This window comes from Maniola hyperantus, chromosome 20 (assembly GCF_902806685.2).
Source record: "Maniola hyperantus chromosome 20, iAphHyp1.2, whole genome shotgun sequence".
Taxonomy (NCBI): Eukaryota; Metazoa; Arthropoda; class Insecta; order Lepidoptera; family Nymphalidae; genus Maniola; species Maniola hyperantus.
In genome coordinates this window covers 9951758-9979554 of record NC_048555.1, presented here as the reverse complement: position 1 = coordinate 9979554, position 27797 = coordinate 9951758, and the positions used below count along the sequence as shown (strand labels likewise).

Below are 27797 nucleotides of genomic sequence, written 5' to 3'. Positions count from 1 at the left end.
TGCTTGTTTTTTTATCATAAATGTGTTTGTTTGTTGGTTTATTGGTTTGTCCTTCAATCACTTCGCAACGGGGCGACACCGATCGACGTGATATTTTGCATGGGAAACAAACCCGAAGAGTGATTATAGGTTTTCTATTCTGGAAAGTCATAAAGTTCCCATACTTGGTCTAAGCGCACGAAGTCGTGGGCATCAGCTAGTAATCTATAAGCCTGTCATAAAAGCAAGGATGCTTAATATATCTTCATGGACCATGGGAGTCGCACTTTGAGAGCATTAGATGTTTCGTGGTTGAGAAAGCCCTTTGCCAGATAATTAATTTACGATAAAATAAGTTGCATTGCCGTCTCCACGTGTGAGGAGGGCATTAGGATCTGTGGCATATTTACTTCTTTACCTTTTGCCAAGCGAAGATGCCATATGACAGGCCGGCGCCCAGCGCGAAGGCTATGAAGTAGGGCAGGTACTTGAACGAAGGGCCGGAGCGCTTCCTCATCAGCGTCGTGATGAATTTCAGCTTGCCGTCAGTGTAAGGCGGGTAGCGGCCCCTGGGGACACAAATGTTACCAGTATAATGCTTGCTTTTGGAACTAGCCGTCTTACATCCCGGGGAAGGACATAGGCTACTTTTCCCGGAAAATTAAAGAGTTCCCACGGGATTTTCAAAAAAACCTAAATTCACGCGGACGAAGTCACAGGCATCATCTAGTCTAAATATATATTAGGAAAAGGTGACTGACTGACTGACTGATCTATCAACGCAAAGCTCAAACTACTGGACGGGTCGGGCTGAAATTTGGCATGCAGATAGCTATTATGACGCAGGCATCCGCTATAGCGGTTTGAAGTTTGTGCAGTCTACGCGGACGAAGTCGGGAGCATAAGCTAGTATAAAATAATTATGTAACTTACGAAGCAAGTTTCTCTCCGATGGCCGCGAAATTTCTCACCAAGCAGCTTTTCTTGTGCGTGAATGTATCGAACGAGGCTTTGCCGTGGTAAGCGCCGATGCCGCTGTTACCCACTCCACCGAACGGCAGGGTGTCAACTGGAAATTACAGTTTAGTATAAGACCGCGCTCACTTTGCATGCGCTGTCGTACGGAATTAGGTCGTGCGAACACGTACGAAAAGGCACGAAAGGTACCAATCCTTCAAGAACTATGGGAGTGCTCACATTTGATGCAATTTAATCGTACATACCTACTACAAATCACCGCAAAGTTTTTTGGGTCAGGCCTAAAAGCGCAATTGCATGCAGTCTGGTCGCGCGTACGCGCGTTGGCGAGGTACTTCGCGTCTACAAGCATCGCGCGAATTTGAAATACGTGCGTATATCGCGTGCAGTATACCAGACTCTCGACTCGTGCGTACAATGCGGGTCGTTCGCGCGAGTCAAGATATTAGAGACTCCTTGGATGTGACCAGTTTACGTGCGAACTTCAGACCAAATAAGGCACGTATCCATGTCCTATGCTCGTGCGTTGTGGACTGTGAATTCGCCTTTTCTGGACAAAAGTACTTGTCCGCTCGCCTGAGCCCAAAAAGTTTTGCACCGATTACTATGCTCAAAATTTTCTTTGTTCTTAGCTACATACCCGCATGACTCCCCCAAACATGAAACGCCTTGTACATTGTTTTCTAAATCGTTATCATTTACAATATTAAAATTATTTATTTTGCAGAAACATCTGCAAACAAGTTTTCGCCTCAACAGTGGCATGCAAAAATAAATTAATATAACAGCTAAACATTGTGCCTGACCAGCAATAAAAAAAAACTTGCTCTAGGTCTATGATTACTAAGTATATGGTCTTGTATCTTGTATAGATTAGTTCAACTCCACGGGTTTTACGCTGTATGGCGAGATATTTTATTTTTCTGGTCAGGCTTTACTAACCAAAGCTCCGGAAGTTTTCGTATCTGTTCGGGAGAGTCATATTTTTAAATATCTAATACACTTTCTATAGACGTAGCTAGCAAAAGTTTGTGCATGCTTAGAAGATGTGCTAGCACATAGATATTATCTACAAATTAGACGAAAAAATTCCCTTTATTAGATAGCTAGGTATAGTTTAGTAAATCAGCTTGACAGAAAATATACTGAAAGCCACACAATTAGTTTAATACTTACTTTAATAGCATTTAAAACTAATTTTTATATACAAATAGAGATTCATCATTAATCATTATCATCATGATCGAACCATCGCCAGCTCACTACAGAGCACGGGTCTCCTCTCAGGGTAAGAAGGGTTTTAGCCAAAGTCTACCACGCGGGCCATGTGCTGATTGATAGACAATTAGAGATTATAAACGTTTAAATTATTAACAGGGTTGTAAGACTCCCTAAAGGGAAGGGAAGGTAAAGGGAGTCCTATTAGGGTTCCGTACCTCAAAAGAAAAAAAGGAAGCCTCATAGGATCACTTTGTTGTGTCTGTCCTAGTGACCTAGAATCATTAAATTTGGCAGGTAGGTAGGTAGGTGTTATAGCACACGTCAGGGGACCAAAAACCGTGAATTTGTGGTTATATCACAAAAAAACTTAAAATGTGTTCATGAACAAAATTAATATGTCCAACTTTCACAGTAAGATTAATATACCAAGTGGGGTATCATATGAAAGGGCTTTACCTATACATTTTAAAACAGATTTTTATTTATTTTTATGCATAATAGTTTTCGATTTATCGTACAAAATATCGAAAAAACACGACTGTAGTACGGCACCCTCGGTGCGCGAGTCTGACTCGCACTTGGCCGGTTGTTCTTATATTTAGATTTCATACCTCCCATATGCATGAGCGTATCGTTAACACACATGCCACCACTGCTCGTGTTCTCCGTTAGACTCTTGCGCATCGCGTCGTCTGATGTGAACACGTAGAACACCAGCGGTTTTTCCCTACCAAAGATAATATAAACCGCCACCGTTACAACCATAGACTATAGAATTATAGATTATCAGTCCTATCATAGACACGTTTTTAGTAAGAGTGAAACAAAAGAATTTTTAGTGAAACAAAATTAAGGTTCATTCTCATAAGTTTAGTTTATACGTTTATACAAAAATTTACAGGAACATTTTTTTCTACGATAAACAGGGTTATGATACAACAATAGGTATATTTTTGTACATAATTTTTAAATAAAAAAATGTTATGAACAAACTCTACATATTGATAAATTACATTTACAGGAATAAGGATTTTATAACATATGTACTTAATAAGAATTTTACAATAAACCATCACCAGGAAAGTCCCAACACCACTCATGCTCCGCCGCCGTCACCATTTTCTTCACCACTAAAACTAGCATCCAATTTTCATCACTACTATACAGTATACACTATCATTCAACTACCATCACCAGAAACCGAATTACATTACCGCTACCATGAAAATTACTTGTATATAAAGACATTTTAAGTTTATTTGCAAGTCACATTTTTGTTTTCCGATACGGACCGATTTTCTAAATGACCGATTAAATCGCGTTAATTGGCATCGTTCAACGCGCTTTTGGACAATAATGCTCAATGGGATCCCTTCAATGACGGGTGTATAACTTTGATTCGGGAGTTACTGAAGTACGCGGAGAGCATTGCATGAACAGGTCATTCAGCGTTCTCAGCGTACATTCAAAATCCTTGTTTTTTTTTAACGTTTTGTGTGTTTTTGTGTTTGTATTTAATATTCATCAAGTCAGTGTAAGTGGCACTACCGTTCCAATTAGATGTAAAATAAATAAATAATAATAATAAACAACCGTCTGAATATCACCATTAGGAATTTGTTGAATACCGCCGATGGGAGTTGGTTCTACAATTTATATGTACCTACGTGAAAGGAATGATCTAGTTCTAGCACAACAGATGGTCGAAGTATTTTCAGAAAATCATCGTATTTTATTGTAATCAGTATGAATGGTCACCCAATATAAATTAATTGGAATCAGTTTGTATAAATTGCATTTAAATATAAACAATTACCATATAATGGATAAGACGGCTTGACCTCAAAAATGTGTCTTGCATACATAAACTTGAAATGTATTTGACGAATGTTATGACTAGACATTACATACTCGTAGCTGTACACGCATCTTTTTCTATTTATGATACAATTATATGCTTTACAAAATGACGCATAAAACATCTTTTTCATTGTAAGTTTACGCATTTATAAGCATACTTATTTCATATTTGCGATAAATAATTAAGATGAAATGTGAGACTTTAATAATAAGTAGGTAGGTACTCGTAGTAAGCAGTAAGTTAGTCGTAAATTTCTTTAATTGTTCATTTTGTAAAACAGTCACTGTGGCTGAATTTCCCGCTATTTATTTTTGTCTTCCGAGGACAATAATCCTTTTGTACTAAGGTTTTATTGTCAAATATTTTTTTACAAAAAAATAATTGCTGATTACTTATCTTAACGAATTAACTTAATTAATTTGCTAACATAAAGAGGTAATTCTGAGATATGATTATATCCAAGAACAATGTAATAAATACCATTTAAATAATGGGATTCCCAAACTAACAGCATCAGATTTATGTGTGATATTATGCTTATCTTGTAAATTAAAACTACGACAAGTGCTGATATTGGTATTTCACAATCAGTGTTCCGTAAGAAAAAACTTTTTGCCGTAAACCAATTTAAACACATGACTTGTTTGACTTTCACTATAGAAATCACAGAGAATAACATTATCTTGGTTTTTTATGTCGTGGTTTACTAGACACTCGGTATCGGCTTACCGGCTCTGGTCCTAGCCCTTTTGAGCCTGGAAGTGTGTATTTTAATATCAAACAACTTTTTTTTTAAAAGAATATTAGCCATGTTAAATGGCTAATATTCCCTTTTCCTCTCCAACTAAGAGTCAGGCTTGTGCTAAGAGTAGGTACGACAATAGTGCAACGGGCGGAGTTTGAACCGTCGACCTTTCGGTTTTAAGTCCACTCCTTTACCGGTTGAGCTATTGAGGCTCAAACTTTAGAGCATACCTACTTACATTTTCTAACTTTTTTTTAAATAGCAAAAAATTCGGTCACAGAGCTAGTACCCTACTCGACGTCTCCTTACCGCCATAGAACATGATCGTATCATTCACGCAGATGCTGCCCGAGCGAGTTTGCTCTCTGACCAGCGTTTGTATGTTGCTTTGCTGGCTGAAGAGATATAGGACTAACGGATGATCCCTGAAATGGTCCTTACTCAGTTGTAACAGCGTTTTGGATCACGGTGAATGATCTTTTATTGATATAAACTAGCTGGTGAAAATAATTATTGAAAAATAGAATAGAAAAATCAATGACCTATGTCTGTCAACTGTCACTTGAAAAGTTCGTAAGGAAACTTGCATACAATAGCTATACGTTTTATTACAGTAATTAACAAAATCTTAGTTATAGTGCAACATTTGAGAAACGTTTCGCCATATTTGCTCTATGTGTTTAATGTCATGTCAAAAGTATGATTTTAGCCCTTAATCTAAGGCTGAGATCTATAGAGCGCACTTTGACTTTGCTCAGAATTAAGACACTGTAAAAATGAGACAAATTTATGCCAGCTGTATAACGCTGTCTTAAGACTGAGCAAAGTCAAAGTGCTCTCTATAGATTTCAGTCTGAGGGTAAACCGTACTTTTGACATGACGGTTGAGACATCGGGCAAAATATGGCCAGTACTTTCTCAAAATTACCTATACAAAATATATCCATACTCAATATTATAAAGCATATATTGCATGATTGTCGTCAAGCGAAATAATCTTGAAATTAATGCTAATACACTATAATAGTAGAATATTTCAAAGTCATATAAAATCTTCGTTGATTTACTACCGGTAATTTCTGAACATTATATAAAATGCACAGTGAAATATTACCGGGAAAATTATTCAAAAACTCAAAAAAAATATTTTCACCACTTGGTTTCAAAAACACACACGGATATGGGTCATATGGGTGGTCTATATGGATCCTTAATAATGATTCCTAATTTATGCAAAACAATGATATCATACCATAGATATGTTACCATGGCGTATAAAATTCGTTTTTCGCTAATGAGTAAGACGGAAGATACAAAACGCACGAGAGCAAAAGAGATATGCCGTCGTTTTAAATCTTCACTTATGACAGGTATAGGTATAATTATCTATAGTCCGTACAAAATGACTCCTCACGCGCTATTTTAACTTTATGGTATATGCCATGTCAAAAGTAAGTTAACATAAGGACTAAAATAGTACTTTTGACATGAAATTTGACACAAAAAGTTATAATAGCGCGTGAGGAGATAAATTTTTGCGTTATAACTTCTTAAAATGTATGTATAATATCATTGGTGCAAAACCGTTAACATATTTTGACACCTCCCTCACACAAACACAGCCATACACACGCACACACAATAATTCCAAGGCTTCTGTAAAAAATATAACGTACACACTGATATCTAACGCATAAAGCACCACCCACTTTGATGGTAATGTAATGAAAAACACCAATCTAAAACTGTATCCTGTAAAATCAATGATTAATTATAAGACACCCAAAAACATTGCAAAATCGGCCTTATCAGTACAACATAAGGTAGTTTTTAATGCCACCAATGTGACCACAGAATTCTAAATAAGGAGAAATGGTATCAGTTGCTTCGTGTCTTTCATTGGATGTCGCCGCATTATAGCGACTCACTTATAGAAAAATAATTTGATAGAACAAATCTCTACCATCCAAAGCAATGTAAATCAAACTGTAATGCTATGCAAATTATTATATATAATTTTTCGCATTATATAATATTTCGACCTGGTTCCTACTTCACCTTTCTACTATCGTACCGCGAGGCATCGCTAAGTTTTGCAATCGTACGTAGTCGAAATTCCACGGATACGTACGAAGCGATTTGCCTACTCATTTCACATTCGAACCGCTAAGATTTGAAACACACTTCCAACTTCAGTTTTCCCATTCAATTATAATATGGGTACTTTCAAATCAAGAGTGAATAGGCATCTTCTAGGCAAGCGCGCTCCATCTTAGGCTGCATCATCACTTGCCACCAGGTCTGATTGCAGCCAAGCGCTAATCTATAAATTAGAAAATAGTCTGTTTTTACAATAGCGCGTACTGATGTTCCACTACACATCCGCGCAGCGACAACCTCATGCTTCTTTATCATTTCTATACTTATTTTGAGTTTTGTGGCTGTGACGTAACCCGTAAGCAAAATACGGCGAATATTAATCGTGAAATCGTTTGCTTCAGAATGTCAATTGATTTAAAATGGCTCCCGGAATTAATTATGCTTCTCCATTTTGATTTGTATGCATTTGAACTAATATTTTAACCGCCTGTCACATCGGATTGTGGGAGTTAAGGAGTATAGAGTGCACAATATTGTGCACTATAATTATTTCCTAGATAGCTGGCTAACGCCTATTCTGATTGGCCAGAACTTTTTTATTATTTACTAAATGATGCTCGCTTTAGACAGATAGACCCACTTTCGCATTTATAATAGTATGTACTAACTAATGCTCACGAATTCATCTGCGTGGAATTATGTTTATTAAAAATCCCGTGGGAACTCTTTGATTTTCCGGGATAAAAAGTAGGCTATGTCACTCGCCAGGTTTTTATCTACACCCATGCAAAAAATCACGTCAATCCGTTGCGACGTGATTGAAGGACAAACCAACAAACGACCACACTTTCGCATTTATAATAAGGGTACTTACTGACTAGCTAATGCTCATGAATTCATCGGCGTGGATTTAGGTTTTTGAAAATTCCTGATCTGCCGAAAAATCACGTCGATCCGTTGCGGCGTGATTGGAGGACAAACAAACAAACAAACACTTTCGTACTTATCAAATATGTAATAATGATGAATTAACAACAAATTGGACACTTTCATTTCGAAACTAGATCTATAGATCTCAGCTTAGGTCTCAAAGAAAAGTCTCCAAAAGTAGGAATTTGTAAAAAAATCTACATACTTTTCCGGACACGAAATCTTAGAGAATGTACGAGGAACAAGAAAAAAATCATTGCTAAGTCCTCGCTTGCACTGCAAGAAATCAAAATGGAGTCGAATCTAGAATGGGTTGAGCGATTTGCTGAGTATTTTTTTTAAATTAACGTATGACGTACATTTGTGTGACTGTAAAAAACATACCTGTCATTAATAAACTTGATGGCTTCATAGGCATTTTCCACGGGTACAATCGGTAATATGGGGCCGAATATTTCGTCTTCCATGATCTTGTCGGTACCCGTAACGTTGGTCAGTATGGTTGGTGAAATGAATCGTTCCTGGGCGTCGGTCCGACCTCCGACCACTACCTTGTCTTTGTTTGAATCTAACAATGTCTGAAGGCGGCTGAAACATTTCACTTGAATAAGAGAAGTAGGTAATCCTAAGAAACATTTTTCATACTTCATTGCACACAACACAAGTAAACATAATAAAAATATACAGGGATCTTAATGTGATAGCTGTAGCATGCAAAGGCGGCCTTATCGATAAAGCGATCTCTTCCTTTGACGAAAGGAATCACGAAAGCACGGGTTATTAACTTGGTTAACAGAATGCATTTTTTTTGAGAGAGATAGAGTCAAATTCAAATCATTTATTCAAAATAGGTACCATTGTACACTTTTAGATTGTCAATTGTTGGATTTGTAAAATAATGATGTAGCTCATAATTAATTACGTAAACGTAAAACGAAAACTATGAGAATTCCAAACTAGAAGAGGGGAGACGAGAGAGAGACGAGAAAGAGGGAGAAAAGAGATAGAGAAGAGAGAGAGAGAGAGAGATAGAAGAGAGAGGGAGAGACAAGAGTTTGTTTAATTTTAGGCAGCAGCACTGTGCGAACTGAACTTCACTTAATTTCATCATCATAACGAGAGTCTCTATTTATTTCAACGTCTTTGCAGAATAATATCTTTGACACGATGTTGGGTATCTTAAGAAGATTAATTTCTTTCGTTAAAAAAAAGGAACAAGAAAAAAAAACATACCCAAAGTGTCTGCTATTGATAATCCTGCATAGATCTGGTGACTTTTGAGGATCTTCTCCGTACCACTCTTTTAAGATCTTTTTCGCATAATCCACGAACTTGTCCTGGACTTCTTTGGAACATAGGACGTAGTCCGGGGCGATGCAAGTCTGTCCGGCGTTGATAAATTTTCCCCAAAGGACACGTTTTGTGGTGATCTCCATGTCGACTGTGCTGTCTATGTATACTGGACTGAAAAATTAAAAAAATCATCATCATCATCATCCTGATCAACCCATCGCCGGCCCACTATTGAGCACGGGTCGCCTCTCAGAATGAGAAGGGTTTAAGCCTATAGTCTGTCACGCTGGCCCAGTGCAGATTGGCAGACTTCACACACCTTTGAGAACATTATGAAAAATTTTCATGTATGGAGGTTTACTCACGATGTTTTCTTTCACCGTTAAAGCAAGTGATCTTTAATTGCTTATAGCGAACATAACTCCAAAAAGTTGAGGTGCATGCCCGGAATTGAACCCCTGACCTACCGAAAAGAAGGCAGACGTCCTAAACCACTAGGCTATCCCCTTTTAAAAATATGAGATACTAGCTTATGCTCGCGACTTCGTCCGCGTGGACTTCACAAATTTCAAACCCCTATTTCACCCCCTTAGGGGTTGAATTTTCAAAAATCCTTTCTTAGCGGATGCCTACGTCATAATAGCTATCTGCATGCCGAATTTGAGCTGTGCGTTGATAGATCAGTCAGTCAGTCAGTCAGTCAGTCAGTCAGTCACCTTTTCTTTTTATATATTTAGATGATATAACAAATAAGTTGCCAGTGCGCAAAATAGAAAATTTAAATCGAGGCGCAAGTTTTACTACCCGAGCCGAAAACGAGGCGATTCGATAGATATACTTTCATGTCACGTGAATGTTTTTATTCTCAATGCATTTTTAAAGTAGGTACAAATTCTACAGTCAGGTTTTTTATCTAAGCTTACGTACTAAGGTAACTTATTATTAACTAGCTGATGCCCACGACTTCGTCCGCGTGGAATTAGGTTTTTAAAAATCCCATGGGAACTCTTTGATTTTTCGGAATAAAAAGTAGCCTATGTCACTGTACAGGTCTTTATCTATACCCATTCAAAAAATTATGACCATCCGTTGCACCGTTGCGACGTGATTGAAGGACAAATCAATAAACCAACAAACAAACACACTTTCGCATTTATAATAAGGGTACTGATTTATACAAGGCATCAATGTCAAGTTCAAGGTGAATATTTAAATATCTAATTTTAGAGACTACGCGCAGTGCAGTACAAAAACTAACCGTTAACATCTAACAAGTTAAAATATGTATGTATATGTATTTTATAAATGTTTGTGTGAACACATTTTAATTTTTTTTCTTGTGATGCAACCACAAATTCACGGTTTTCAGATTTTTCTTTACTTGTGCTATAAGACCTACCTACCTGCCAAATTTTATGATTCTAGGTCAACGGAAAATACCCTATAGGTTTTCTTCCGTCTGTCTGTCGTGTGACATATATATATATAAAATGGTATACATAGAAAAGTTAATGCCTACAGCGACCAATGGATTAGTTGCATGTCGGGCCAAAATGTTACGCGATAGGCTTCTAGGCTTTACACCAACAAGGTTACCGAAAAATCCCATTAACGAATCTAATCCTATTACTAAAACTGTTCAAGTGCGAGTCAGAACACGCAATAGGTAGGGTTCCGTAGCTATGTTAGTTGCTAAAAAGTTGGCGGTCATTATTAACGTACGCGGCAGAAAGTAATGTACATCGACCTTTAGAAGGAGATAGCATTTTTGTACAGCATCGTGTCTGTCGTTGAGACCGACAAAACGTCATATAGGTATGAGTGACAGAGACAATGCTCTACAAAGCCGAAATGTCATTTTAATGGCCGATGTACATTACTTTCTACCGCGTGCTGTAATTACGAATTACCTTTTTCCTCCTAACTCCAAAGTGACAGGTGTCAGATTCTTGGTCGCAGCCGCGTACACAATCGTGCCGACGCGACGTTGGTGCCTCCCGTATAAAAGATGTAATCGAACTTTTGCTTGAGAGGCTCCGTCGTTTCCTCTAAACCGCCTTCCACTACGATAGATGCATCCTGCAATTACCTTTTTCCTCCTAACTCCAAAGTGACAGGTGTCAGATTCTTGGTCGCAGCCGCGTACACAATCCTGCCGACGTTGGTGCCTCCCGTATAGAAGATGTAATCGAACTTTTGCTTGAGAGGCTCCGTCGCTTCCTCTAAACCGCCTTCCACTACGATAGATGCATCCTGCAATTACCTTTTTCCTCCTAACTCCAAAGTGACAGGTGTCAGATTCTTGGTCGCAGCCGCGTACACAATCCTGCCGACGTTGGTGCCTCCCGTATAGAAGATGTAATCGAACTTTTGCTTGAGAAGCTCCGTCGTTTCCTCTGGGCCGCCTTCCACTACGATAAATGCATCCTGCAGAAAAAATGTCATGATTAAAGCAAACTTTATTCCCGATATAAATTCTGACTTTTTACTTGGCTTAATTTGATTGTAATATAGGTAGGTACTGAAAATTTTCGTCATTTTAATTCGTATACCAAGGTTGTATTATCAATGATCATCATCATCATAGTGTGACGTGGCGGTCAAGCGCAAATGATTGGCCGATAAAAAAAGCAGTTGACTTTTAGAGAGATAATTTCTCAGAGTGAACTAGAGTGAGGAAACTCTCGGATTGATCCTGAATCGACATCAGTCAAATATTAGGCTAGAGGTGACGTGAAATCAAAGACACCTTGTCGTTTCATAGCCTACTTAGCGTCAAATGTAGGTAGCACTTGACGCCTGCCAGTGGAGGTGAAGCGTCGACGTTTTGTTACAAGTTTCCCGTGGCACAGGCTTGACAAATAAAAATAATACTCACATTGTCCAAATATTTAGGCAAGGTATCAGCTATGAACTTAGCACTAGCTACCGCCAGCTCGCTGGGTTTCAAGATCACGACGTTGCCAGCCGCGATGGCACCAGCAAACGGCAACAGTAGCAGCTGAAGAGGGTAGTTCCATGCTCCGATGATCAGTACCACTCCATATGGGTCGTTGAAGATGACTACGTCGTCTAGCATGTTGACAAAACCTTTTGGTGGCTGTGGAGAGAAAATTCTTTATCATTACTAATATTATTGATGGGGTACCAATTAATATTAGGGTAACATAAAATATCACTCTCAGGGGTAAAATCCGGAACGAGGAAATTCACAGAAGAACAAAAGCGACCGACATAGCTCAAAGGGTTAGGAAGCTGAAGTGGCAATGGGCAGGTCATGTCTGTCGCAGATCCGACGGCCGATGGGGCAGACGTGTTCTGGAGTGGAGACCACGTACCGGTAAGCGCAGTCTGGGACGACCTCCAGCTTGCTGGACCGATGACCTGAAGAAGGTGGTGGAGAGCGGATGGAAGAGGAAGGCGGAGGACCGTGTTTAGTGGCGCGCTCTTGGAAAGGCCTAATAAAATTGGTACCCCAGTAATAAGAATCGCAGACTGGGCAGCGTTAGAGCGATATTGTGGAAGTAGTAGATACGACACATACCATTATTGCATTGCACGCTTAGTGTGCGGGCTTGTATGAAATACTGGCATGTGACGTCACAATGATTTGCTGGTTTCGAAAATTTAATCGATAATAATTTAAAATGATAAGTAAACTCAAAACTAACAGCGGACGTGGATTTTATAAATTTTGGTAGACCTTCTATTTAATAAATCCTAAGAAAAAATTTATTTTTGACATAGTCATCATCCCAATTACCTGAATTTGTAATACTTAAATACCTAAAATATAATTTTGGTTAACATCGGCATTTTCCTTTTGAATCATCGTAACAATCTACTCAAGGCCTTATTATATTATTATAAACTAGCTGACACGGCGAACTTCGTACCGCCTAACACGTCACTCAATTGTTTTGCCTTTCCGGAACGCCTCCACTAAACTTTATGGTATGCTATTAAAGTTAAAATTGACTTTTAAGAATTATTACGAATCTTTTGTATGGGAATGTAGAAGAGACTTTTTAGACTTTTTCAGGCAGTTTTTAAATTTTTCTCTCCGTAAGAACCATCCTCGTACTTCAAGGAATATTATAAAAAATGAGTTAGCGAAATCGGTTCAGCTGTTCTCAAGATTTGCGCTTAGCAAATGCAGATAGCTGTAATGACATAGAAATCCTAAGAAAGGATCCTAAGAAGGTTTGACGTTAGTGTAGTCCACGCGGACGAAGTCGCGGGCATAAGCTAGTCAACTTATATGAACTGATAAATAGCATTAACATTGTGTATTGACCTTATTCGTATTCGTGTGTAGATTTGTTATCAACGCTTGTGTATCGAATGGAATAGTACACAACAACAACTGGATTCGCGCCAAGTCATGTTTGCTTTTTACGTAAACGTTCGAAACTACAATACAGGAACTGGATAGATACTGGATTGCAAGCACAGAGTACACTATTGTTTTAAGTTATACAGTACTATTGTAACTCTTGACGGCGACTTCGTTCGCTGTGCATATGTAATTTATAGCATATGCATATAATGCATGTAGTAATTATTATCAGTGACGTAGGCAGGTCGTTATATTTTTTTACTAGCTGATGCCCGCGACTTCGTCCGCGTGGATATACATTTTTCAAAATCCCGCGGAAACTCTTTGATTATCCGGGATAAAAAGTAGCCTATGTGTTAATCCAAGGTATAATCTATCTCCATTCCTATATTCATCCAAATCCGTTCTCCCGTCTTTGCGTGATTGAGTAACAAACATCCAACCATCCACACTTTCGCATTTATAATATTATTAGGATATTAGGATTGAACAACTAGTTGTTTGTACAGATTTAAGCAAAATGCCACTGGACTTAACAAAAATTTCCACGCCGCGTGGATAGGGTTGCCAGGCGTCCGAATAAAGCCGGACATAGGTAGGCTTTTTAATTGCGTGTCCGGCCAAAATAAACGGTGTCCGGCTTGTCCGGCTTTTATTAGGTTTTGTTAGGTTTTACATACAATTTTTTTGTCGTACCTATTACCTAATACTAAGACACAAAATCTTCAACAATGTAGGGTGTCCGGCCTTTCTACCCAAATGTCCGGCCAAACTGGCTGGTCTGTCCGGCTATTAGGTTTGGCGACCTGGCAACCCTACGCGTGGACAAAGTAGATTAGAAGATTTTGCCACCAAGGACATGAATTCTTCCATAGAAACATTAGGCTAGTTCGATACTAACTTTTATATCACTGTTCCATATAAATACGCACCGAGCAGCAAAATGCGAGCAATTTTTTTTATTAATCTTAAATATATAAAAGGAAAAGGTGACTGACTGACTGATCTATCAACGCACAGCTCAAGCTACTGAACGGATCGGGCTGAAATTAAGCATGCAAATAGCTATTGTGACGTAAGCATCCGCTAATAAAGGATTTTTGAAAATTCAACCTCTAAGGGGGGGAAATAGGGGTTTGAAATTTGTGTGGTCCACGCAGACAAAGTCGCGAGCATAAGCTAGTTGTTAAATATAGAAACATAGGCTAGTTCCAAACTAACTTTTATATCACTGTTCCATATAAATACGTGTAGGGTCAGAGCACTGAGCAGCAAACAGCGAGCAATTTTTTTTGATTAATTGATAATTAACTAAATCACAAATAGAATAGAGTTCAAAATAGCGTGCAAGAGAAAATCCACAAGAAATTATCTTTTGCACGCTATTTTGAACTCTATTTTGGTACTGATTTAGTTCATTATCAATTTATCGATGAAAACTTTAGAGAATTTTACAGCTCATTATGCGCTGACCGTAACAAGAGAATAGAATTTTATTTGAGCACATCTAATTTTAATTTTGACTTTCTTCATCCCACATTTTTTTTTATTTTTTTTTTATTCCGATACAAGTTAGCCCTTGACTGCAATCTCACCTGGTGGTAAGTGATGATGCAGTCTAAGATGATAGCGGGCTAACCTGGAAGGGGTATGGCAGTTTTTAATAAACCCGTGCCCCTTTGTTTTCTACACAGCATCGTACCACGGCCAAAGCCTCCCACCAGACCAGACCAGAAATTTAGAAATTATAAAATTCCAAACCCCTGCCAGGAATCGAACCCGGGACCTCCCACTATTAAGACCACAACGCTCACCAGTGCGCCAGGGAGGTCGTCAACGTCATAAAGAGAGAGCCAGCGGGTGCCAGACCTTCGTTATTTTATAAAAGCTGCAAGTTTCTCTGCGTATTGTTCCCAAGAAAGGGAGGAACGATCAGCGACTATGAAGTTTGGATTATGGTGACTTTGGGAGATAACAGGTAAAAAAGTATAAAGTCTATTTTTTTATATTTTCTTAGGAATAGTAAACGTCACATAGGTATGAATTATGAGTGACAGAGACAACGCTCTACAAAGCCAAAATCTCATTCTAAAGGCCGATGTCTTGCCGGCTACTGTAAGAATATATTTTTTTATCGCAGCAGCAAATCTAGTTTTCGGTGTCACTGTGAGAAACATTAAACTTTCGATTTTATCACGTAGAAAGTGGACTTGAACGATTTTTTTAAAACAAAGTAAGCAATCGCTGTAGGCTTTTTTTTTAAAAAAGAATATAGTAGTAGAGTATTGAAATGAAATGAAATGAAAATGAAAATGAAATGAAAATCTTTTTTATTCGTATAAACTTTTACAAGTGCTTACGAATAGTCGGATGCATCTACCACTGGTTCGGAATGCCTTTCCTGCCGAGAAGAACCAGCAAGAAACTCGGCGGTTGCTCTTTTCAAATATTTGAAATATTTGTTATTGTTAAATGACTAATATCCCCTTTCCTCTACAAATAAGCGTCAGGCTTGTGCTAGGAGTAGGTACGACAATAGTGCAACGGGCGGGGTTTGAACCGTCGACCTTTCGGTTTTCAGTCTACTCCTTTACCGGTTGAGCTATTGAGACTATCACTTATTGCACTCGTATGCAAGAATGTTTCTGATTGCAACCACAAACCGGATTGTATAACCGGCGAGCTATCCAATTTGAGCAAATAAATCAAAGTTAAACCGTTGTATGACGTAATCTAAACCGGTTACTTGTTTTGAGGATAAAACGTTGATTTATCAAAATCATTAGTATGTTTTGAAGATAGCAGCTTCTATTCATGCTAATATTATAAATGCGAAAGCGTGTCTGTATGTCAGTCTGTCTGCTATCTTTTCACAGTTTATCCGTGTAACCGATTTTGATAAAACTAGTACAGAGAGAGATACCCTTCATCTCGGAGACAGATATAGGATAATTTTTCCAGAAAAATCAAAGAGTTCCCACGGGATTAAAAAAACCGAAATCCTCATGAACGAAATCGCGGGTATCAGCTAGTCCCAGAAAACATCTTCTAAAGAAGAAAATAAAGTATAATTATGCAACTTATTTTTCAGGTTTCGCCTATTCGTAGAATTTATTCAACAAGTTAGTTAAATTATCGACAAGCTTTTATTATTATCGAACCATAAACCTATTATTTTTACAGTTTTTACAGCCTCAGGTCGCTCACTACGATGGACTTTTATCATAGTCCCGCTGTCCTTCATAATTTAGGAATTATACGATTTATACGATACTTACCTTTTCAGTTTCGCCCATTCTTCGAACTTATTCAACACTAGCTGATGCCCGCGATTTGGGAACCCAACCCGTGGAACTCTTTGATTTTTCGAGATAAAAAGTAGGCTATGTCCTTCCCTGGGATGCAAGCTATCTTCGTACCAAATTTCATCGAAACCGGTTGAACGGATGGGCCGTGAAAAGCTAGCAGACAGACACACTTTCGCATTTATATATATATATATATTTTTTAATGAAAGTATGGATTGTTCAGTCTTTTGACGCGTCTATCATACCTTCTCTGCCCTTTCTACATCTATTAACAAATTTAACGAAACTTACCCTCTCAGGCTTCGCCCACTCTTCGAACTTATTCAACAGATTGGTCAAATCATTGATAAGGTAGTCGACTTCCAAAAGTACCGCCTCAGTCTTGCTACGCCTCAGGTCTTTCACGAGGGCGTCTATCATCGCTCCGCTGTTTTCTTCGTACATTCGCAAGAGGTTCTTTAGCTGTCTCTTTCTCCATTCTAGGGGCTTCGTTATACCGCTGTTGAATGTGTCCCGCGCTTTTTGTACAACCTGTGTAAAACACCAAAGACTATAGAGTTTTGGTTGAGTTTTGGATTCAGCCATTATGATTAGTTATGGTATAATATATCGATAAATAACCAACTGAGCTGGTTCAATGTTAGAGTTCTTTTTACAGTGCGACAAGCTTCTCTTGGCACTTGAATGACATGACATGTTGGAGAACAAAGGCTTAGAATATTCAAACAAGAACAATAGTTCCGATTTTCGCCACGCCCCAAGATAGCTTTGTCGCACTGAATTTGATGGCATGTAAAGATGGTTGGGGCAACTATGTTAGCCAATACCTAAACAAGTCTCTCAGCTAAAAGTTTCAACACTGGCGAAAGATACAATTGTGCAGGAGCACTCAATCGTAACAATAGGAAGACCTGCCTCCAGGTCTTGCTGGTGTCATGGAACTTGCATATACATATAGAAAGAAAGAAAAAACATTTGTTCTTTGAAAGTTGTGCCATACATCACCAATTGTTCCTACCTAAGGGTTTAGTTACCCTGACGCCTCCAAACCTTACGCAATAAAGCCAAAAGGCCTCGAGCAGAAGCGCCAAAATAAACTATGTCATGTGTGGGCACTATCCTTAAAAAAAAGATCAGAACTCAGCATGATGCTGTTTACCTTGCACACATACAAAAGCATAGAGCCCTGGTTTTTAGCCGGAACCCTGATTCAGGGTCTATAGCGCTCCATAGAAAATCATGTGGCGGCATCTAGTTTCTGTATGTGGAGACCACCACACTTATATTTTCCCTTAGCTTTGTAGAAACTTTTTAGTTCAGTATGCTTCTAATATTATGGTTTCTAATTAAACAACAATAGGTAGTTAATTATGATCTTTTTACCTCTGGAATGTTGATTGGCTTGGGTTTTGAGCTCGATAAAGTTCCTGAAACAAATATAAAACTTAATTTAGTCAAAAACTACTTGAACAGAAATACAAAACTGGAATAAAAACTGTGATAACTTCTAAACTTATGGCAACTTTGAAAATGCTTTTAGTTTGACAACCTATTTCTAGATTTTCTTTTCAATTTATAAACTAGCGCTTGACTACAATCAGACCTGATGGCAAGTGATGATGCGGCTTAAGAAGGAGCACGCTTGCTTAGAAGCCTCTGGACTGGTAGGTGCCCATATTAAAAGTGGAGGGGAAAACTGATGCTGGAAGGGTGTTCCATATCATACATGTCCATGGAATTTTGACTACTGGAATAATTATTATTATTATGTGGATTAATATGACTGAAATCTGATAAAATTTGATAAAACTGTTACCAACACAGTTTTTATCATATTTTTCAGTGATTGTATTAATGCTTTATCTAATTATAATGATATTTAATTATCAACTGTTATTTGTTACTGAGCACAATCTATATATATAAAAGGAAAAGGTTTAGAGCCTCGATAGCTCAACGGTTAAAGGAGTGGACTGAAAACCGAAAGGTCACCAGTTTAAATCCCACCCGTTGCACTATTGATGTACCTACTCCTAGTACAAGCTTTACGCTTGATTGGAGGGGAAAGAGGAATATTAGTAAGCACGATAAACTTGGCTAATATTCTAAAAGATTACTGACTGACTGAATGATCTATAAATGCACAACTCAAACTACTGGACGGATTGGGCTGAAATTTGGCATGCAGATAGCTATCAAACTCTAAAGGGGTAAAACAGGGGTTTGAAATTTGTGTGGTCCACACGGACGAAGTCGCGGGAATAAACTAGTTGAAAAATAAAATAAACCTGCTTGTACTGTATAGTTTAAAATGTGTGGAGTATAATTATTTAACAAGTAATTAAAATAATAACAAAGATTAAAACCGGTGTACCTTGGAACAAGGTCAAGGCAGTCCTTTACTACTGTTTATATAACATATCAATTTTATATGAAGATACTAATATTTTTAGGGTTCCGTACCACAAAAGAATAAACGGAACCCTTATAGGATCACTTTGTTGTCTATCTGTCAAGAAACCCACAGGACAAATAGGAAGACTTTTTACTGAAATAAACTTAAGTGCTTTTGAATCATCACTCAATACACTACTGGTTTGGAATGTCTTTAGCACTGAGAAGAACCAATACTTTTTCAAGTTATGTGTATTGCAATTTATACATGATAGGTACTTAATGTTATCTAAATATATAAAAGGAAAAGGTGGCTGACTGCCTGATCTGTCAATACACAGCTCTAACTACGGGGTGGATCAGGCTGAAATTTGGCATGCATATAGCTATTATTATGACATAGACATCCGTTCAGAAAGGATTTTTAAAAATTCAACTCCTAAGGAGGTAAAATAAAAGCTTGAAATTTGTGTGGTTCATGTGGATGAAGTCACAGGTACAAGCTAGTTGTTCTATTAGAACTTGCAGCAAATAAACTTCAACATATTTCTGACATTGACTTGCAAAAGAACAAATCGGTGGATACTTAGTCCATTACTGACTTCTGCAACAAATTCCAGAAGTTACTAGCTAGTGGACATTTCCCTCTTATTATAATGATTAGTTTCACATGTGAGTAATAGTTTTGCTTCTTGATTTTTCTAAATTCTTTCTATCAATCTACTTATCAAAAAATTGGACCTATAGCCCAATCAAGGTGTGTTAACGTACTGCCAATTTTAACTAATACAGAGTTTAAACAGAAAATGACAATAATAAAAATGAAATTTTGAAACAGAGTAACCTGGAATGACCTTTGGTACGATAATGAAAGTACATTTTAAAAGAGCTTGTAAACATCTAAGTAAGTAGGTACTTATTTGAAATAATAGTTAATTAAAGTTATTTGAACTTACCAATAGTCATTGTGCCGATTAAAATTAGACGAATGTGTAATTTTAAATCGTAAAACTACAGTTGCACAGTAAAAGCTTTAGGTAATAACAAGAATACTTTGTAATTCCACAAAATGAAGTAAAACGACACCTCTTTTCCGGCGCACAAACGCTTATGAAACAGATAACGTTGTAATGAACTGGTTCACGAGTTTACGCATCGACTTGATGCTAGTTTTGATTTCACAGTCGAAAGTTGACTTCGAGTACGAGACTAATTTCCAATGTCCGCAGGAAAATCCGACCGAACACTGTATGAAAACTTGAGAAGTGACTACGTATTGAGTATTGTAAAACAAAACAGCCTGTTTTTAGAATGACTCTAGGTACAGTAAATATTTATTAATAACTAAACAATGCCGAGGACAATCCAGACATGATGATTTAATGAAAATAAAATTTAAAAATACGGGTGCGACTTGCGAGTTTTAATTCAATTCGTGATTCGTGAATGTATTTTCGTTTCATCGATTGTTCTGTATGAAACAAAATATTTTTTTAAGACAAATGTCAGCAATGTATTCCGTACCAATGTCTAAGGACCCAAATGTCTTTTTGACTTTGACAGTTTTTAGTTATCTGTCAATGTCATCCAGAGATGTGTACAACACGTAATAGGTAGGTACTACACAACTCGTACTTTTTTAACAAATAGCTAATAGTCATATCGTGTTCAGTGTGTTATCTATGTCGTGTTCTAGCCAAGTTGTAAAACTTTTTTTAAATGGTAAACATTCCAAAAAAATAATATTTAAATAGGTACTCACTGTGGCATGATCAAAGAACTTCCATGTACTACTACGTAGTACACCGTGATCTCTAAACTAAACTAAAATGATATGTCTAAATTTATTGCTATCCCTTTCATAATTTTGCCTGCAGAAAAGGATAGCACTAGATTTAGATTAATTTAGTTTAGTTTAGATAGTGTACAAGATAATCCGGCCCCAATATAGAAATTAATAGAAGAAAAATCTTGAACCCATAAACATAACTAGGTACAATAGCCGGCAGAAAATATTGTACCTACATCAACCTATAGAAGTGTTTTTTTTTTTATCTGATATTTTGTAAGGGGCTTTAGAAAGTGATTTCGGCTTCGTAGATAGTTACGCCAAAGCAACCGGGGCATGCTCGGGTAGCATGCTTACAAACAGTATCAATAAATCAAGAATCTATTTAATGTTAGGAATTTGTAATTTATAAGTAGGTACCTACCTAACTATTTTCTGTAGTTGTTTTCCAAATTTTAAGCTCAGTAGTTTTTGAAAAAGATAATCCTATAAATACCTTATAAGGATTCTGTTTTTTCATTCGGATGTACAGAACCCTAAAAATCTGTCTATCTAAGCATAGATGTATGGAAACTAGGCTACGCAATTTATCTTAAATGTAGAATAGGTACCTAGCAATAATACCTATAAGGAAAGATCCTTATCTTTCCTAATTAACCTTCGGTAAGGGTTTTGATGACTTTTGCAACATAAGTGACTGTTCAAAATAGGCAGTTTGTATGGATCCACACACGGTGCCGTAGAGCGTAGAGAGTTTTCATATTACTAGAGTAGCTTTATCCTGCAACATGGACTCTACCTAACAGGACTCTACCTGATAGAACTCTAATAGAAATGGTATCTGTTGTCTATATCCGCGCGTCGCCGATTCTGTATTTATCTTCATTTTTTATTAAAAAAAAGTATTTGCATCCCTTAATCGATTAATACTGTAAACAGAAGAGGGATTTTTTTGGTCAAATGAAACACTGTGCAGCGGCCACTGGCTGAATGTAAATAATTAGATCTTTATTACTGGATATTATGATTTCAATACAAGTCCCAATCGCCAATCTGTATGTGGGCTATGGGCGAAACGCTTCTCATTCTGAGAGGGGACCCGTAGTTACTCAGTAGTGAACTGGCAATGCGTTGATCATGATGATGATGAAGTGCATATTTTGTCGGTAAATCTCAGTGCATAGGTGCCACTCATAAGATTTTATGAAGTGAGGTTAAGGCGTTGTTGGCTTCGTCTTAGCGTGCCGAAAGGGCGTTTTTGGTATGAGGTCTGCTGCTCCTCGGATTTTAACTCAACTGTAAAATGTGTGAGCTCGTATTGCGTCCACGTGTTATTCGGCGAACGTGTGCGGCGCTACGTTACGATACACATTACAGCGGCCGCGGACTGAATGTAAATAGGTCTTTATTACCTACAGGATATTTTAATTTCTTACGATGTTGGCAGTTGAGTAAGATTTGGGTAGATACTTACCTACTCGACTTACACGTCCGACTCGCACTTGACCGGTTTTTAGGGTTCCGTACCCGAAGTCCGTCCGTCAGGGCTGTATCTCATGAACCGTAATAGGTACCTAGTAATAGAGATAAAACCACTACGGGAAGTACCTTTGTACGTTTTCTTGACAGACAGACAGACAAATTTTGGGGTACGGAACCCTTAAAACTAAAAAAAACTCTCTAAAACCATCTTCGTATTATTGCCTTTCCAATGAAACCGGTTTTGGGTACATCGGTTTGATGGTTTCAAAGTCTATATACGGACAACGCAGTAGAGACATTTTTGTTTTTATTTATTTAAAAAAGATTAAACTATGTACTTGTATATTATGCTCGAGCAAACCTGCATTCGGTAACTTTTGCTATGATATTAATATTAGGTACCTATTGTTCCTTCCCGACCAAAATTCGTCCACGTCGGCTAATCTCAACGGAGATAATAATCCATACTAATATTATAAATGCGAATGTGTGTCTGTCTGCAGCTAGCCTTTCACAGCCTATCCGTTCAACCAATTTTGACGAAATTTGGTACAGAGATAGCTTGCATCCCGGGGAAGGACAAAGGCTACTATTTTTATCCCGGAAAAACAAAGAGTTCCTACGGGACTTTCAAAAACCCAAATCCATGCGGACGACGTCACTAGAATCATGAAATTTGGTAGGTAGCAATGTCTTATAGCACAAGTAAGTAGGTACCTAAAGGAACAATCACAAAAAATTAAAAAGTGTTATTTCTTGTAGTAGGTACGATGATAAAATTTAAAAAAAATAAAAAAAAAAATATTTACCAATAAAACTTTGAGAATTTTTTTTTTTAATACATATACATAGAATTTATTATTTAACATTTACAGCCGCACGCTTGACCACGAAAAAAGGAAGGGCGTTCTGATCCTGATCCAATATTATAACAATAATTGTGATAGGTATTCAACTGACGATTCAAAAGCAGAACTTTGTAAAAAATTATTTCAATAATTAAATTCTGGCGAAGTACTGGATAGTTAGTTACCCAGAACCTTGAACGAACTCAGCAATCTGAGAGCAATAAACTTCCAACATAATCAAACAACTTAGGCGCAAAAAAGAAAAACGTAATGATTGATAGAATAAAGATGACAGGCAAAAATAGCAAAGTATGTATAAGTCCCGCAAATTACTAATGTGCGGGGCCGCCATTTTAGTGAATGACGTCAGTACTAGACTGAAGTTTCGAGCTGATGGTATATTTTTGTTTCGGCTTTTATTAAACCCATACCCCTTTGGTTTCTACACGGCATCGCACCCGAACTCTAAATCGCTTGGCAGCACGGCTTTGCCTGTAGGGTGGTAACTAGCCACGGCGTAAGCCGCCCACCAGACAAAAGTTAGACTAAACAAGTTTGCTAAGATAAACAAATCGCAGAAAGGTTTCTGCGATTTGTTTATCTTTGTCTATCTCCGAGAAGGTTCTCGGAGAACCACGTAAGTATACCTACCTTTTTTTTATACACAGGAAATGCCTGACGCATACCCCTCCGTCAGGGGAAATAAAGGGGTTATGTGGGGCTTGCAGTTTGCACCCACTAAAACCTGTGTTCCTCCCTCGACAGCCTAGCGGTTGCGCGGGTATCACTTGGTAGTATTGTTACCGCGAAAGTATACCTACCTAAGCGACGCGATGCTTTAGACCTTCTGGAGTTAGGTTTCACCTGTATCAATTAACAAGGCGGTAAAAAGAAGCGAATTAGCATCTCCCAGTGAAAAGACACGTCATTTTGCTTAATTTATATCGTAATAGCGACAAGCTTTTTTACCTTAAAATGATGTTGCTGAATTCAAAATTTTCAATACGTTTTAGTACATACCTACCTATCTACAAGTCCGCGACAGGTCGAGATGGCAATCGGAGAATGAGGTGGGGGGACGGATGCCCCGATTGCTATCTCAATCTGTCGCGTACTATGCCTACTCCGCAAAAAGTTATTTATATTTTATTTTAAATTGTTAGGTACCTATTTAAAAACTAAAAACTGCCTGCAAGTGCATGCAAGTGCAGAGTGCCACTTGCACAATGACGCAAACAAATTCATTGTTAGGAACAAATTGCGAACAAATATTAAAATATGCATGCCTTACCTATTAGATACCTATTACACAATACACACCTTCTAAGTGAATATTTCTTTGTCTTCAATCTGGGATTCGCCAATTTAAACAGCCGTTGTGTAAACAAACAATTGTTGCATTTCGGTGATTATAATAATTCTATACATGATGCCCGCGACTTCGTCCGCGTCAGTTTCGGTTTTTAAAAATCCCATGGCAGCCCGTGGCAGCTCCTAATCCTTAATTCGGGGTAATAAGCTATCTCTGGTCTGTACAGTACGCGGCCGAAAGTAATGTACATCGACCTTTAGAAGCAGATTTGTAGAGCGTTGTCTCTGTGGTTGAGACCGACAAAACGTCATATAGGTATGAGTGTCAGAGACAACGCTCTACCAAGCCGAAATGTCATTCTAAAGGCCGATGTACCTACATTACTTTCTGCCGCGTACCTACTTTACCAGACTTGTTGAGGATGCCAATATTTTGACATGTGGATTATTAGAAGTCACATCCTTGGATGCAGAATGCGGATGTCTGATTTGTACACTTTTTGATTGGTCAGAAGATTTCAACTAACAAACACATGCGAGCCGCGAGGCACGCACCACTCTGGCCCCGCCACTTTATTTGCTGGTCGTTACTTGTGGCAAATATGAATCCGCATCCGTAAAAGCTCCGCATTAATTGATGCGGATACGGATGCGGATGTCTGAATTGATGCAGATGTTCCGCATTTGCGATGTGGATGCGAATATCCGTAACACCCCTGGTCTGTACCAAGCAGATGACGCACGCTACTTCTTCGGCGTGGATTTCGGTTTCTTAAAAATCCTGTAAGAATCTTTAATTTTCCGGGATAATAAGTAGCCCTCCTCCCTGGGATGTACGATCTATTTCTCACCTTTCTTTAAAAATCGGCCGTGAAAAGTTAGCTGACAGACATACACACTTTCCCTCCCAAAATTAGGTATGTACAAATTACAATCGATCGTGGGAATTATATTAGTTACGCACTTTACGCATGTAAATAATATTATAGTTGTGGTTACGCTACGCTATAAGCTACGCCACGCTACGTTACGTTAGATTGCATTTACTTACGTTATTACGTGTTCTACCCACTACTTATCAAATTCTATTAAATTTTAATGTGAAATACAAATTTATTTTAATCATATTTAATTCTTACATAACATTATGTGTATGTGTATGTATTTTATTAGTTGATGCCCGTGACTTCGTACGCGTAGATTTAGGTTTTTAAAAATCCCGTGGGAACTCTTTGCTTTCCCGGGATAAAAAGTAGCATATGTCCTTCCCCGGGATGCAAGCTATATCTGTACGAAATTTTGTCAAAATCGGTTGAACGGATGGGCCGTGAAAGGCTAGCAGACAGACAGACACACTTTCACATTTATAATATTAGTATGGAAGTATGGATGGATTTAGTTGATGCTTGCGGCTTTGCGTGGATTGAGGTTTTCAAAAATCTTCCATCCCTACCCATCTTCGTCTAATTCCTATTCTAATTTCTATCTAGTAGGTACCTATATAGATAATATACCTAATGCGGAGGCTTCGTATGGGCATATAATGCGGAGGGAAGAAAGCCATGTTACTAGAAACATATTAAATATGCATGTGGGAGGAAAAAAGAGGAGAGGACGACCAAAGAAAAGGTGGATGGATTGCGTGAAAGAGGATATGCGTGAAAAAGGGGTGAATAGTGCGTTGATGGATGACAGAAGTGAGTGGAAGAAGAAGACATATTGTACAGACCCCACGTAGCGTGGGATAAGGTACGGAAGAAGAAAAAGGTACGTACAATGCTTTAAAAAATGTATTATTTTTGCATATTATAATGGAAACTCCTGCGTGAATAGCCAAATATTTCTGCTAGCGCAAAAAATTAAATTGATATAATTAAAATGTTAAATTGCGACGTTATGGTCATAAACTTAATTCTAGAAGAATAATGAAACAAGTTTAGAGTTCCGTATCTGAAGGGTTCCAACGAAACTATTTCTATGTCACTGTCCGTCCGTTTGTCTATCAGCGGGCTGTACCTATCTCGTGAACCGTAATAAGTAGGTCGAGTTAAAATTTTCACAGAATGTGTAGGTCTATTGCTGCTTAGCAGCAAATAATAAAAATTTCAAAAATGAAAATTAAAAATATAATTCAAAAGTGTTATTTTTTGTGTGATGCTACAGAACCCCTTGTGTACGGGTCCGGCTCCCACTTGACTGATTTTTTTAAATCAGAGTTGATTAGTTCCTGTGTTATTATTGTAGGTTATTATTTTGTCTAAGTGCGTAATTTGTATGATGTAGGGGCAATTAAAATTGATGTTATATTCCTGCGTCATGTTCCTCATTGTTGAGGGTCGTGACCTCTTTATTAATCACATAATGGGGACCATTTGAAGGGGTTGATTAATGAAGGGATTTTCAGTTTTTATACGATTGCTCATAATAATGAGCGATAAGTTTTCAAGGTTCATGTATGTATGTATAGTACGCGACAGGTTGAGATGGCAATCGGGGTACGAGGCGGGAGGACGCTCCGCCCACCCGTAAGTCACCCGCGCTTGCCCGCACCGGGTTAGCGTAGGGGCTGTGCGGGTGCGCGGGCCGTTCCCTCCAAGATTGAGCCTCAATAGCTCAACTGGTAAAGGAGTGGACTGAAACCGAAAGGTCGACGGTTCAAACCCCGCCCGACTATTGTCGTACCTACTCCTAGCACAAGCTTCACGCTAAGTTGGAGAAGAAAGGGGAATATTAGTCACTTAACATGGCTAATATTCTTTATTAAAAAAAAAATTGCCATTTCGACTTGTCGCGTACTATAGTGGTAATATGTCTTGGATGTGGTATGTACAGTGCGACAAGGACAAGGCTCTCTTGGCACTTCAATGACATTGACAGGGGGGCGCTGTTGGAGAACGAAGGCTTAGAATAATCAAACAAGAACAAAGGGGACACTTGACGGTTGTAAAATATGGCGGCTGTATGGTGCCATTTCCAAATACGAAATTTTGATCATATCCGATCCGTTGTTCCTTTGTGACGTGATTGAAAAACAAACCAATAAACAAATACTTTCGCATTTATAAATTATGGGTAGTAATATTCTAAACTGGTTTTGGATATAAGTATTTTAAAAATACATGACAAAAACAACTTAACAAAAAACCGGCCAAGTGCTTGGCGGGCCACGCGCAGTGTAGGGTTCCGTAGTCACAACTTAGCCATGATAGTTTTCCTTTA

At 38.1% G+C, this 27797-nt stretch overlaps 1 protein-coding gene across 1 annotated transcript in view; it reads right to left on the bottom strand.

The window, feature by feature from the left end:
- The window catches only part of Aldh-III (Aldehyde dehydrogenase type III), a 42901-nt gene that overhangs the window by 4334 nt on the left and 10770 nt on the right, over positions 1-27797 (bottom strand). Inside the window, exons 2-10 of the mRNA XM_034979531.2 lie at positions 18138-18181; positions 17046-17285; positions 11986-12207; positions 11371-11534; positions 9048-9278; positions 8199-8402; positions 2790-2905; positions 913-1048; positions 398-548 (exon numbers count right to left, since the gene is read on the bottom strand). Coding sequence (XP_034835422.1) covers positions 398-548; positions 913-1048; positions 2790-2905; positions 8199-8402; positions 9048-9278; positions 11371-11534; positions 11986-12207; positions 17046-17285; positions 18138-18181 — 1508 coding nt within the window. The remainder of the gene's footprint in view (positions 1-397; positions 549-912; positions 1049-2789; positions 2906-8198; positions 8403-9047; positions 9279-11370; positions 11535-11985; positions 12208-17045; positions 17286-18137; positions 18182-27797) is intronic.